This window comes from Cololabis saira, chromosome 11 (assembly GCF_033807715.1).
Source record: "Cololabis saira isolate AMF1-May2022 chromosome 11, fColSai1.1, whole genome shotgun sequence".
NCBI classification, from domain to species: domain Eukaryota; kingdom Metazoa; phylum Chordata; class Actinopteri; order Beloniformes; family Belonidae; genus Cololabis; species Cololabis saira.
In genome coordinates, this window is record NC_084597.1 from 26416683 (window position 1) to 26431969 (window position 15287).

General features: G+C 38.0%; 1 protein-coding gene across 1 annotated transcript; it reads right to left on the bottom strand.

The window, feature by feature from the left end:
* Positions 1-697: 697 nt before the first annotated feature.
* ggt5b (gamma-glutamyltransferase 5b) lies at positions 698-12158 on the bottom strand. Its single transcript, XM_061733386.1, has 12 exons — positions 11932-12158; positions 10131-10258; positions 9954-10049; positions 7631-7826; positions 5612-5772; positions 4407-4553; positions 4164-4294; positions 2646-2833; positions 2441-2532; positions 2210-2319; positions 2018-2128; positions 698-1828 (listed from the first exon to the last, which is right to left on the bottom strand). The coding sequence occupies exons 1-12, from the start codon at positions 12102-12104 to the stop codon at positions 1682-1684; spliced, it is 1680 nt and encodes a 559-aa protein (XP_061589370.1). The 5' UTR covers positions 12105-12158; the 3' UTR covers positions 698-1681.
* Positions 12159-15287: the final 3129 nt, after the last annotated feature.

Genomic DNA, 15287 nt, shown 5'->3' on the forward strand with positions numbered 1-15287 from the left:
TTTATCATGTATCTACACATTGCTAAATTATGCATTTTAGTCTAATTTAAACCTTATGAATTATAATGAAATTATCATTACCCATTTTTAACTGTTTTAACTAAATTATAAATCATTACTTAATCAGGCCCTTATTGGCCGTTACAATATATATATATGCATTTTTGATATAAAATATATATGATATGTTTTTAAATATGTCACATATATTTATTTTATTAATATATATATATATATACATACATACCCTTTTTTTGGGGGGGGGGGTTAGGGGTGATATCCGCTGCTAGTCCAAGACGCGAAAAACACATGGAAACGCACAACGAGCACATGAACCCTGGAAATCTGCAAGAGAAAAAACGAACAGACACGAAAACAAGCAGAGACGCAAGCAGCAACTATCCCAGGTACCCGGGATTGAATCAAAACTAGGCTAGGCTACAGCGACTATCTGACCCCCAAAACTGCAGAGCGAGCATGCAGGTGAACAAGCAGATGTGTATGTCTGTGTAGCTGTGTGTGTGTGTGTGTGTAACAGTCCAAACGATGCTCCACCTGAACTGTATTCATGAACTTTCAAGCCCTACTGAATGTACAAACAAGCGGACATAAATTCTTAAAGAAAAACAGACTAATGTGAAAACTTGATTTGGTAAAATAGAGGTGGGGGACTCATCTTGTTTTGGACTTTAAACTTTATTGTAAAACAGTAATATTCACAGTTAATTGTAAACATTTGAAATTATACCGTAAACATAAAAAAAACCCTGCTGAAATTTAAAAAAATGACATTTTGTCGTTGTGAAAATATATTTTTAGATCATACTGGGTTCAAGATATGGACTGAAACAAACTGGAACAAAACAAAGTTCTCTCATATACAGTAAAATACCCCAAATTACAGTAAAAGTTGAAGCAGCCGATGGCGTGCCACCTGATCCAACAAAAACTCTCAGTTCAGTCAAAAAATACAATATTCACGGTTTTTGCTACACTTGATAGGCACACAGTATACGTTGGTCAGGAGTTCAGACCTCATAGTTTCTTGTATCATCCAGTAATCTTAAAAATAGCTGACATTTTAGTTGGATGTGACTATTTTTATGTTTCTATGGTCAAAAGAACAGTTGTACTCGTACACATGCTTGCAGTATTCAGGTACAAATATAGATAATATTTGTGGTGTATTAGAGAAATTCGGGTCACAATTCTGTCACAATGTTAAATTGTGACAGAAAACTTTTGGACACTTGCAAGGTGGACAGGTTTATGTGATGAAAGAGAGTAAAACATAACCGAAATAATGTGTCACATATATTAAATCATGACTTTACTCTTCATCTGCAATACTTTAATGGCATTTGGCTGAAGAATGAATTAAAGGCAGATATTTGCTGTGATTTGCCTTTTTCTAGCTTCTGACATAACAGTAGTGGATGGAAATGTGCTGTTCATCACATGCAATTTTACCTCCAAACTAAATTGTTAAAACAGTCTGGATTAGATCATCTCAAAATCTGGCCACACGTTTCATTCAACAATATTCAACCCAATCCCAGCGATTATTTTGGTGCAAATTATTATGATGGACAAAAATATTCAGAGCAGACTTAATGTCTAAGGCCACAGGTTCAGTCAGTCATAAACACAGTTTTCAGTGGAAGGTTAGCCGTTATCAGGATCAGTATCCAGCCGACTTTCCCAGCTTCCTGCTGTCTGACACAGCCTCAATACAGCCATTCTTCTTTTCCACCGCGTTGACCACATTTAAAAAGTATCTCCAGTTTCCAACTTTGTGTCCAAGTCGTCTAAGACCACCTATCACAGACTGAGAACACACAACACACACACACACACACACACACACACACACACACACACACACACACACACACACACACACACACACACACACACACACACACACACACACACACACACATAAATTTATATAATTTGTCCTTCAAATCTGTTCAGAGGTTAATTAAAATTGACTTTGTAGGATGGAAATAATCACCTTGTCAAAACCATGTTCAAAATTCACATTGTTCTTTGAATCTACAAAGATTATAGGAGCAGCAATGGCATCTCGTATGTTCATTCCCAACCAGAGGCGATTCATTATGGACTGCAAAAGTAAAAGAGAACCATGTAATCCCAGGAAGCTCAAAAAGAAAGAACTTCAAACTGAGTAATAACACTGTGTTACCATTGCCACTGCTGTGGTAATCATGCTTCCTCCTGATCCACCAATCACAAGCAACCCTCCAGACCTTGACTCCAGTATGGCCGGAGTCATTGAGGAGGGGGGGCGTTCACCTACGTAAGAGAACTCAGACTCCACATCATACAGAACACAATACGGCAGATCAATGGCATTTAGGAGCATTGGTTAATTAATTTTTATGTAATTTGGTAATGTTTATGCCTATGACTTTACCTGCCCTCAGTGTTTCTGTTCTTCCACAAAAGTCAGCGAGCTCATTGTTGAGGATGATGCCAGTCTGGGGAGAGTAAATTGTTCCTCCAAACCTACAGAGCAAATCAGCAGTCAAGAAAGGATGGATTTCCATTACATTACAGTATAATTTCCTATAATTAATCAGTAGATGCACAAATCCACTTTAAAAAGTCTTCCTGCTCACAATTGGTTTATAGTGCTGGTAGCAGAGACCGCCAATCCATCTTCATCCAGGACAGCAACGTGTGTTGTTCCCGTGTGATCAGAGGAAGGCTTGATGTTGTTATAGTAAGAGTTTTCATGGGTGTGGTTGGAAGTAATCAGCTTTCTGATGTCATCAATAAAAGAGGGATCAATCAAGTGGTCAGCACTCTGAAAGAGGAATATTAATATATATGAAAGAGTGTATAACATAAGCTCTAAGACTGCAACTCACATAATTTGTTGTCTGATATGCCAACTGACAATTTGGTTTCACAAATATCCCATAATATCCACAACTTTCAATAACCATGATATATAGGTACAGTATATAGGACCTATTTCTCTATACACATGGTCCAATTGTTGCTACCTTTCATTTAAGAACCAAAAACCCACAGTAGCCATTGAAATAAGCTGAAGCTGACAAAAATAGTATAAATAAAATAGACATAGCTTTTTAATTCTGGTTAAAAAAATGGAAAAACATAAATACAGAAACTGACCTTGACAAATTAGTTGTTGCCCCTACAAAAAATGTAAAATGATTTGTCTATAGTTGGTCAGTCTATTTAACAGGAGAAAAGTATGGTATAATGGTGTACAGGTGAAGAATTGATGATGAAATCAAGGTGAACTCCAGGGTTAAGGTTCATCATTTTTGTTGCTGTTAGAACCAGCATGGGCGACTGGGATGGACTCCGCTCTTGAAAGCAGATCATCAAAAAGCCAAACTGGAATTTGTCAAAATGGATATTGGCAAGGCACAAAGTTTCTGGGAGAATGTACGTTTAACAGATAAAAGAGAGGAACTTTGAGCTTTTTGGTAATTCACCCCAATCCTATGTTCACAGGCACAAACATGAAGTATTCAAAGAAGAACACTGTAACTACTGTAAAAACATGGAAGTTTGGTTATATTCTGGGGCTGCTTTGCTCCGTCTGATACTAGGCTGCCTTGAATCTCTAGGTACAATGAAACCACAAGACCATTATGACACTCTGGAGTGCAACGGGTTGCCCAGTGTCAAAAATATTGGTCTCAATCCCAGGTTATGGATCTGGTAGGATAATGATCCAAAATGCACAGCAAATAACAGCTAATTATTTCAGTGACCATTGTGGGTTTTCCTTTCTTTAGTGAAAAAGTACCAATAAATTGTCGATGTCTGTATATCAGCATGAATTAAATTGAATTGATTTATATTTAATTCGATTTAATAGTGTCAATTTGCATCATTAGTTATTTCAAGGCAGTATAGAGACAAAACAAAAATGTTAAACACAGTCAAAATATATTCAACTTCTTTGTATTTCATTTCTATTTCAATTAATTCAAATTAAGTCCAAATTCCAAATTTACATAGTGCCAATTCATAAACAGCTCAGCCCTGTGATGCACTACGGTATTTGAACCTGAACATCCTGTCCGGATAAATTGGTCTACTATTATGACAATACATAAGAATAAGAATAAAGAGAATAAAAATGCATTTCCAACCTTTCTTTTATTAAAGATAGGATCCTGAATGCTTCTCTTTTGGCCATTTGCAAATTTAGCTGCCTCTATATAATGATGATACAGCTGAATCTTCTTGTCATCAACCAGTGAGTTTGAAGTCAGCGAGAACCCTGCAGAAAGCAAGAGTGGGATTTAAATGATCTACAAACCCTCCTGCTTTTCATCTTTAGAAGTTACTTGATTAAAAATATCACAGAAACAATAAGTCAGAACAAATTAAACCTTTCATGAGTTTTAGGATGAAAGCAAGCAGCGGCCCCCCAGCAGGTGGTGGAGGAATGTGCATTTGAGTATCTCCCAAAGGAACCGTCCATGCATTGTCCACTTGCACGTGGAAAGACTCCAGATCCTCCTTTTTCAAAGTCCCACCTGAGACGAGCAGAAATATTAAAATAGTCTGTTTCGTACACCTCTGAAAGTGTTTCAATGAATAACCTTTTCTTATTGGTCACCCACAATATAATGTGAAAAATGAAGTAACCCCCTTTTTCAGCTCAAAAGGTTTTACGTGCATAAGGAAGAATCCTGTCATCTTTATCAGGTCTTAAAGTTAGGTAAATGTGTTCCCAAATAAGCAACCATACCTGACAAATTACAGTCTCGATCATTGTTTATTTTACATAAACTAATAAAAAAAAAAAAAAAGCAACAGGGAAAAGCATTACTCACAAGTAGAAAAAATAGGGAAAAAGATATATGTACATCCCAGTGGGTTCACTCCAAGGTCACAGTGTGCATAGTTCAGAGAAATTAGAAAAGACTCAAGAGCTGCAACGCACACTCTTCAAACTTCAGCGTGTGTTTTCAGTGCTAACTTAATATTGGGCTGAATAAGCCTATTCTTTCTAAATAAATAACCAAATTGGAAAAAAAATATGACGTTGCATCATTTATTATGCCTTTTATTTGCATTCTTGGGACTTTTTTTATTGATCATACTGTCATCCTAATCCTTCTGTAAAGGAGTTTGAATTTCCTTTGTGTAAGAAATGTGCTGCACAAATAAACTTGTCTTGCCTTGTCTGTGGAACAGTGTCCATTGAATAGGATATCAAAAACGTCAAATGTGAAGCCAACAACTAAGACTTGAACTAAAATGTCTCATGCAACAGGACAACAGGACAACAGGACAACAGCAAATCTACTTCAGAACGGGGATCAAAATTCCCCCATAAGATGCGTGGCCACTGGCATCATACAAAGTGAGTTACTGCCATTTGCAATTGGTTTAGTTTTTGTTTAACTTTAATGGCACAGAATAATACAGGATTTGCTGTTGTGCATCTGAGGTTGTTTGCACCTAATTCAAAAACCTGGTAATATTTTAATAACTTTTTTCCTTTCCTGAGAAAACCGAACTCAACCAGGATGTTTATTTTATATGTGACTTTACAGCTCCACCTTGCCTGTCCTAATATTGCACCAACCTGCCGCTTCTATGTCTTGGATTAAGTCACGTCCTATCTTGCCAGTGTAGAAGGCATCTGCTCCTTCTTCTGCAATGGTTTTCATGGTTTCTGCAAGTTTAGGAAACCTCAGGACATCCCCTCTGCCCAGGACAGTTTTGTTCACATTGCAGAGAACTTTGCTGGATAAACACAAAAAAGGCACACAGTAAATAAAAGAAATGGAGAATAACACAAAAACAAAAATGTATCTATTGCTGGGTCACAGTAGGTGACAAGGAACAAAGGATCATAATGATTCCTGAATCATAAATCCACATCTTAGTTTTTCACATTACAACTGAATGGTTCATGAGCTAAATAAAAACACTAAAGATTATGATTGTTTGTGTGTTACTGATTTAAATGCATTCTGTTTACAGAATGAGATAACTTTTATTTGACATGTTATGACAGTTAATGGAAAATATATTTGATTATTCCAAAAGGCTTGAATACATCTTCTTATCACCGCTACTATAAACATTCCCATGCTTTTGCCTGGGCAGATCTTTTTGAAGTTTTAGTTGCAGTTGCAATACCAAATCTTTGACCCATAATCTTGAGCTTTCAACAACTTTAGATTAGTACTTGTGGGGGAAATGTCCTTCTGTCTTATTTTCTTTTCCACTTTATTTTCCAACTTGCAAAGTTAAATTTGTGGCAGTGACAAAGTCATGGGGATACAATGTCCCACACACTGATTTTTATTTTAAGTGTTAAGGTTTCAGTGACTATGGAGTTGAGGACACAAAGTGAAGAGAAAAACATGGGTATGTGACTCCTAACCCTGATGTGATCAACAGTAAGGGCTGTTGAATCATACCAGACATGGCCAACGATCCTTTTGATAACATTTTGATCAAAAACAAATTTAACAAATTAACTGTATGAATTAAATAGGCTACACATACAGTACCTTCAAAGTAACTAGTATTTTACTTCCTCGTTTACCAAGACGTGGACTTCATAATTTCAGCGTAAAGTAAATTTCTATGGTTTCTGTTTTGCTTTGTTCGCCCTTTTGAGTTTTGGTCGTAGTTATTTGTGCACTTTGAGATGAATATTCTCTTAAACATGTAAATTATCTGTTTTATTTTGAAAGTGCTTGTCCTGGCACGTGGTTTACTTTGTTGATTTGGTTCGTCCTGGTTCGTCCCGCTAGTCCCCTCCTATTTATGTTTCCCCGTCTATAGTTCACATGTTTGAGTGAATGTTTCAGACTTTTGTGTTTTACGTTACCTGCTTGGGGCAGTGCTTTAGGATAAATAAAGTTTTTTGTTTGTTTGTTTTTTTGAACTGTTGTGTTCCTGCATTTGTGTCCTAACTAAACCTAAACCTCCCCTCCTAACAAAAATGAGCTGTCTTCCAGAAGTCAATATCTGTGTCTCGAGAACACATCTGACTCCTTTTACAACTTTTTCTGCAGAATAAGCAAATGTCTTTTCATCAGAGTCCCTCCTGTGTTGTAAACATCCTCCACCCACCTGTCTTTTTAAGGAAGCTGGTTGACCAAGTCTTAATCTAAAGCAATAAGTCACAGAAATAGTTCAGAGAGGAGGTGAGTGCTGTCTTTGTCTCATCCTTGTCTCATCCTTGCTCTGGAAATATGTAAAGAACAGCAATGTGCATCTCTGTGCTTTCAGAGCATAATAACAATTTCCATGGAAGGAAATGAGGAAACAGGGATTAGCTACTATGCAAACAACTATTATGTAAAACAAAATTCTCACAGTTATTGTTAAAAACCAGTTACATAAATCTATTGTGAAGTTTAACGAATTGAGGATTTGTAGGTAAGGCCTTGACTTTGGGATTACTACTGTAACAAATATATAATGAAAGCTCCACCAAGAGTCACAGAGTATGGTAGTTCCCTGATGTCCTCAAACATTTTGATGTTCACATACATTGTATTGTATTGGTATTGTCTGTATTAGTGATGATCATTTCAGGGAGCTTTAAGCTCACTGACACAAAGCAGTAAGTGAGAAGCTTTACCACAGAGATGACTTCTCCACGTGCTCTTTCACAAGGCTTAAGCTCAGGAGGTTTGCCAGATAGGCTGGCATGGGGATGCCCTCCCTGGCCAGTTTGATCGTTGGCTCAAACAGCGTGGCCCAGGGCAGCCTTCCATAGTGTTTATGAACGGTCTCATAGCCCCGCAGCTCTCCAGGAACGCCAATCCACTGGCTGCCTGTAGTATTTAGTGGTAAAATACACAGCTGAATCAGACCAAAGATGAACATCTGGATAAAAAGAGAAAGCCAAGTGGGCATGTTGACCCAGATTGCTGACCCTTTTAATTCAGAGTCCATATGCAGAGTATTTTTACGGTTAACAAATTCTAACTTTACAGAACAGCAAGGCTAGTAACACAACACTCATATGCAGTACTCGAGTTGTAAAAAAAAATCAGGGGGGATGTGGGATTTTATCATATGGGGACAGATAATTTGTGCTCATTACAAATAATATAATATATTACAAATAATAGCACTGACCAAAACACCTGCAGAAATACTGCAGGAATGACATAGCAGCAGTTAAATGCAGCCTTCTGTAAGCTTTAAATATCCACTGGGCTTACATCAAATACATCAAAACACAACAATAAAAAACAGTTTTCTGAACTTATCAATATGACTCTGTCCTTCACAGGATAAGTAAAATGGTTCACTGCAAAAACTCAAAATAAGAATATTTGTCCTATTTCTAGTTAAAATGTCTCATTTTAGTAAAAAATCTTATTACACTTAAAACAAGACTCATCACTGGAAAAAACAACAATTTTCACCTGTTTCAAGTAGATTTTCACTTGAAATAAGTAGAAAAATCTGCCAGGGGAACAATATTTTTTTTGCTTGTAATGAGAAGATAAATCTTGTCCCACTGGCAGATTTTTCTACTTATTTCAAGTGAAAATTTACTTGAAACAGGTGAAAATTGTCAAATAAGTTATTTTTCTGGTGTTATTTTTCTGGTGATGACTCTAAATGTTGAAATAGCAGTAAAACCACATTCATTGATGAAATGACATAAGGGGTGGAAAGGGGGGGTGGCAGTTTTACAGGGGGGATGATTTTTACTGTTTTTATTTCAGGGGGGATGCCATCCCCCCTCATCCCCCCTCAACTCCAGTACTGCTCATATGTGATGGCTCTTTCATAATTAAATCATATTGTGTCACACTTCTAGTAAAAACACACTCCTACCTCACCTCACCCTTCCTGCAGACTGACCAGGTTGCTGACATGAAAGACCTTAATGTCATCCAGATGACACCTGCGCTTATAGTCCCTTTCTCACACAGATGGGCTCCACACAGCTGGGCTGCTCTCTGCGAGCTTTACCTCAAGCTGGGGGTGAAACTCCAACCAGAACCAGCAGCAGATGGTAAGGTGGTTAAAGTGCCCATGTGCCAAACTCACCAAGGCTGCAGGGCAGACAAGGCCTGCCGCAGCTGTCATGCAAAGATGGCATAGCTGGAGCCTATTTGAAGCACAATAGACTCACTGCAGAAGCAGTTGAATCAATAGCTTTGGATCTGACATTAAGACCACCAGGACAGCTTCCTGTCCAGCTTACAAGTATGAAAAAATGAGAAGGGCCAGTGTTTACTGTTAGCAGCAGCAGAACTTGTCAAATAAAATGATTACACATGTTCAGATCCATTCAATTGTACATCCTGAAAACATTATCATGTCAAAAAAGCTCATGTTATACCACATTTAGGGTTGCCACCTGTCCCGTAAAATACGGAATTGTCCTTTATTTGAGAAAAAAAATGTTGTGAACTAATACGGGACACGATTTGTACCGTATTTTCATTAACTTTTACACCATATTCTAGTTGAATTATTGAAATAAATGAACCTTTACACCATATTCTAGTTGAATTATTGAAATAAATTAACTTTTACACCATATTCTTCACCTGTAGGCTATATTACATCTGGGCTGATGTGGACATACGTAGCATAGGAGGATATTTCAGTTGCTAGTATGGCTGGCTGTCTGTACAGTCATGCAAGTTCAATGCTATTAAAGCACTTTAAACTTTAAATCAAAGCATTTAGTTTTTTCATATAAAATAAACACATTTTTATTCAGTTTAGAAGTTTTGGGGCTTTTTTTTTGCTCCTGCGCTGCTGAAATCCGGGCGTCCCTTATTTCTATTTCTGAAAGGTGGCAACCCTAACCACACTGCGAGAGAGCTTCAATTCAATAAAGGAAAGTGAAAGTTAGGGGAAGCAGTCTGCTTTTCATGAAAGAACACTGAGAGAAAATATGTTACCAGACATTTATAGAGCGCTCTGCTTACCTGTAGAAAGTTTGAACGTAGTGGGACAGTCGCTTAACAGGTTAGTCTTGAAAGACTGTGGGACAGTTTCTCTGAAGTTGTAAACTGTTACGTTGCCTAATTAGAGAAAAACAATAGGAATGATTGTTTGAGAGGGATAAACAATGTGAGACATACAAATGACAAAACAAGTCCTACCTCTTTTATTTCTAATAGTGAATATGGAGCCCCCCCCAATGCCCATGCTCTGAGGATTGATCACAGACGTGCACAGAAGAGCTGCAATGGCGCCATCTACTGCTGAGCCCCCCTGCAGAAGCGTGTTCCTGGAAGACATTTATTTATGGGAAAGTTGTGAACTCACACTCAGTCACCTAACGTCTGACAGCTCATCAGACAGCAGCTCTCCCACAGACACACACAAAAACACATTGTATTAAAGCAGTTTAAGACCTCGGGTCATTATTCCTGCATAGTGATCGCTGCCAAGAGGCAAGTTTAAACCATGCACTGAGATCTGAGGTCAAGTTCAGGCAACATACCACAAAGTCAGTAACAATGCCAGGATTTGATTATTGTTTTTAAGGATTAAATCAGAATAATTGGGTTATTTGTGTAGTATATCTGATCTGAATTGAACTACCCAAACTTGATTTTTACTAAGCAGCACAATATCCAGGCTGAGCTGCCTCTGAAAGCCCTGAATGGCTCTTTTCACTGACAGGCTGGCATAGGATCATAAGTGCTCCCTGAGCGACAAGAGAAGGTTGTTGGGAATGTTTTTGGTCAGGGTAGCCCAAGGGGTTTAACAAATGAAGCGGCAGAATAACAGACAAATTCAATTATAATGATCTAAACAGTATACATGAGGAACATAAATGCAAAGGCTCATTTTCATGGAGAATGAGTCTCAAAAACTGGAAATATTTAGAAGGCATTATGCTATAGCGAAAGGAGAGCAATGATAAGTGATTACAAGTGCATGTAACTAAGACGGAGCTGTACAAATAAAATTTGTGAATAAAATTTGTGGGAAGATTGCTTGTAGTATTTAGTTGGAAATACTATTGCTTTGGCTCAGTACTGACTTTCTTAAGGTTTGTAAAATTGTGTTTCTAAATAAGAAGAACTGAATGTTTTTTTAATGGCATATAATGTAGATTTGTTTTTGCTTTTTATCACCAAAAAAGCGGATTTTACAGAAAGCATAGGTCTTTTCTGTTGTCAATATCTTTCTGGGATTTGATTTGGATCCTGAACGAACCCCGTCAGCTCGTTTGATCATTAAAAAGTTATATTCAGTGAGTTGTCTGCTGTCCAAGTGGGACTCTGTCAACAAATCATCAGCGCATCCATTGTTTCTTTTGTGCAGGGAAATTAACCCTTTATTCTTATTGGCAAGGAGAAACAATTTTCACCCACGGAAGACAAACGACGGAAGAGTCTCGCTGATTTTAGTGGAAACACTATTTTCTGTTGAATAAAGGCGATGATTGATTAATTAACTAATTGTTAGATATGACTATTTTTTTTAAAGCCCCACATGTCATTTCACCCCACAACAGAAAAGAAAATATGACTGATTCCCCCCACACAGTCACAAGTGTAGCTTTAACCTAACAAGTGGTGAAGAGAATTAGTACTGCAGGTGTAATCTCTATTCTTCAGAGCCCATAAATCTCTTAAACTGCTTATCCAATTGCTCACTTCAGCTTTATATTCTGCCTCGACTAGATATACGTGTGATAACGCTCAGGGTTTTGTTTTGTTTTGGTTTTGGTTTTGGTTTTTTCTTCTTTACACAACTTGTGAACAAAGAAAAGTAGGGATTGCATCTTAATGAATACAAGAATTAACTCAATTAACGTTCAATTAAAACAAAACAAACAACATAAAATGCAGAGTTCAAACATGTCCATGTTTTTCTTAAGGTCAGTTCTGGTGAAATTCAGATTTTCTTCACACTAAACGTAATAGATCTTCAGGAAAGTTGACTTACTTGCCAATCTCGGAGCAGATTTGCGAGTCAGCAGCCACAGCCGCACGTTTAAAACTGCTGCTGGAACACCCCCCGCCAACAAACGAGGCTATGCAGACGCAGATGAGACCAACTGTGCACATCACAAAAAGCAAAATACAGCAGCGCACAAGCCAGGGCTTGCACTTCTCCATTTGAACTTCCAGATGAAGAAGATGAAGAGAGAAATGCGTATGGCACTCCGTGCAGTGTGCGCAAACGCTCAATGAGATCGGTGTTATCCAGGACGCAACTTCACCCCTCCTCCCTCCATCCTCCAGAAATGGAAGCAAAGGTTTTCTCGTGGGGATACAATCACATCATGTAATTCTGTCTTCTGTCGGGAAACAGCCTTTGTGTCATGGTTATTCCCGAGAGATTTTAAGACCGCTTTGCTGTTTCTATAGTCGTGTATCATTTCCCGACAGTTGTGGTAGCTTAAGTGAAAATCAGTCATCACACATTTTCACATTTTATTACGCAACATCGAGGAAGGTGCTCTCCCAAGTTCTCTGCTGCTCTGACATCTTCGAGTTTTATGAACTCCGTGTCAATGACACGGATCATTTCCAGATGTAGGACTCCGAAAAAGGACTGCACTATTGCAAAAAACTGTACTTGCGTTTGAACTGCATGCATCCTCGAATAGTTTCTCTTTTCTTTTCTTTTCTTTTCTTTTCTTTTCTTTTTCTTTTCTTTTGGTAATAGCTCATGACTACAAACAACTCTATGCTGATCTTGAATGCAATTGTATGCTTTTATGCTTATGCTTTAAAATAATTGTGCGAAATATATGGATATGTTATATGTTATATGTATGCAAACGTTTTGCACACAAGCAAATTACAGAGTTGAATTGAACTGAACTGAACTAAATTTAATTTAATTGAAAACTTCTTTCCTTAACAAAAACAGTATGTTCCCCCAGACTTATGTTGCTCAATGTACTCTAAAGATTGCTGTATTGTTGGGGTTAAAGAAAATCACAGGAAAATATCTGTAGATGTCCCTGAGAGGTTGAGCAGAAAGATGGACTTCCTTTTTCACAACCTGGCAGGTTGAGAAACCATACACAATCTTACTGCACCCACCAAAAGGTTAGTGTTTTATTACAAACAGAAATAAAGAGTGGTGTAGTGCAGGTAGATACTAGTACACAGAGTTTTATCTGCATCTTCATACCACACAACTGCATTTTCTCTTTCACCACAATGAGGAAATCTCCTCTTTGCTCTTTTTTCTTTTTCAACTGTCTGACAGCTCCATTTTCTTCCTCCTTCAATCAATGTATTCACTATCCCTTGTGATTTTATATCCAAATTATTTGTTATTAGGGCCCGAGGACTTACAATGCGAAGGCCCTGTATCCGTAGGATTTTTTTTCTTTCTTTCTTTATTCTTTCTTCTGACGAAAGGAAGGCGTTTTTGCCCCCCTAAACTTTCCCCAAAAGTCACCAAATTTTGCACGCAAGCCAGGCCTGGTGAAAAATTTGATATTTAATGGTTTGCCTTAATGGGCGTGGTAAAATGGATCAACTGTGTCCCCTAGAAAACTTTGTGCCTCAAGCCCCACAATACGGTTTGACGTACATGCACGAAAATCGCTACACACCTGTATCATGTCGCAACTTAAAGAAAAGTCTCTTGGCGCCATGGCCGAAACCGAACAGGAAGTCGGCCATTTTGAACATTTTCGCGTAATTTTGGCGCAATTTTTGCCATTCCTTCGGCAGTTAATACGGCCCGAACCGTAAAATGCACCCAGGTGTGTTATACATCAAAATGTGCGTCTCCATCCTGTGACTACACGCATTACTTTTCTCTTTCAAAAGCGTTACCGTGGCGACGCTAGCCACCAAAAAGCGCGTCCCCCCCTTCATCTGATTGGTCCATATTTGATAGTTCCCCAAAAGTCACCAAATTTTGCATGCAAGCCAGGCCTGGCGATAAATTTGATATTTCATGGTTTGCATTAATGGGCGTGGCCTAACGGCTCAACAGCGACCCCTAGAAAACTTTTCTCTGCCATAACTTTTGAATGGTTTTACATAAAGACTTGTGGGTGGTGTCATCGGACTCGGTATTTAGTACTTGACCTTCATTGGCATAAATTAGCCCCGCCCCTTCTTCTGATTGGTCGATATGTGATACTTCCGATTTTCTGCAATAACTTTTGAATGGTTTGACATAAAGAGTCGTGGGTGGTGTCATCGGACATGGTTTTGAGTCCTTGACCATAATTGGTGCAAATTAGCCCCGCCCCTTCTTCTGATTGGTCGATATTTCATAGTTCCTATTCTCTGCCATAACTTTTGAATGGTTTGACATAGAAAGTCGTGGGTGGTGTCATTTCTGATATGCTTATGGGGGGCGGTGGCCATGAGTGCGAGGGCCCGTTCATCGCTGCTTGCAGCTTTAATTTTTCTTGTATCCTCTCTTTTTTTGTATCCTCTCTTTTCAGATCCTCCAGTGATCACCCAGGTGACCTGTACCGGGAGCCCAGTAAAGCTGCGTTCTGGATCATGTTCACACATGAGTTTATCTTTGCATGAGAGCTTTAATTTGAATTTAGATGATTCAGTAAACTATGTTCTTAGATGGTGATTTCTAGAGGTGCTCCTGAGTTCATGCACAAAGCAGTCTGACAGTCTGCAGATTGGAGATCTCCAGTACTGACTTTGAAAATTATGTTTTTTGTAAATAATAAAATGTCTCATCTTCTGCATTTGATACTTTTTCCAATGTTCTATTTATATTTTACTCAGCATCCCAGCTTTTATTTGAGAATTTGGGTTTGGCCTGTGATTGATGTATTGGTTATGAGTTCCCAAGCTGATTTTGAATGTTCTTGCTAGTGACTGGGGGCTAATGTTCATATTATATTTAGATATACATATCATATAGATATACATACAAGACATACATATAATATGAATCTGGGTTTGATCCGACATCTGACATGTTTCCAGTTATTTACATCATAACGTTTGCTTCTTTCAGCCCTGTCTCAACTGCATGGACATGTCTTGATCATATTAATTATATCTCCCTAACTCATACATATCTTACCTGTTTTCTTTCTTCTCATACTGCACTAATTTTATTTTTATTTCACTGTATATATTGTTTATATTTTGTAATTACTGTATACATTTTTTACTTTTTCATCCTTCTTTCGCTGCATGTGTGTGTTGTGTGTACTACTGCTGCACAAAGTGAATTTCCCCACTGAGGGATGAATAAAGGACTGTCTAATCTAATCTTAAGCACTCTATATGATGATGCTTAAAGTGTTCAAGAAGCTCTTGAAAGCATATTTATTTGAAGAACATCTTTTG

Coding starts and splice junctions, on each gene's coding strand:
- ggt5b (XM_061733386.1), bottom strand. CDS start 12,104: ATGGAGAAGTGCAAGCCCTGGCTTGTGCGCTGCTGTATTTTGCTTTTT. Junction 10,050..10,130: donor CACTATTAGAAATAAAAGAG/GTAGGACTTGTT, acceptor TTCTCTAATTAG/GCAACGTAACAGTTTACAAC. Junction 4,554..5,611: donor CCAAGACATAGAAGCGGCAG/GTTGGTGCAATA, acceptor TGCTCGTCTCAG/GTGGGACTTTGAAAAAGGAG.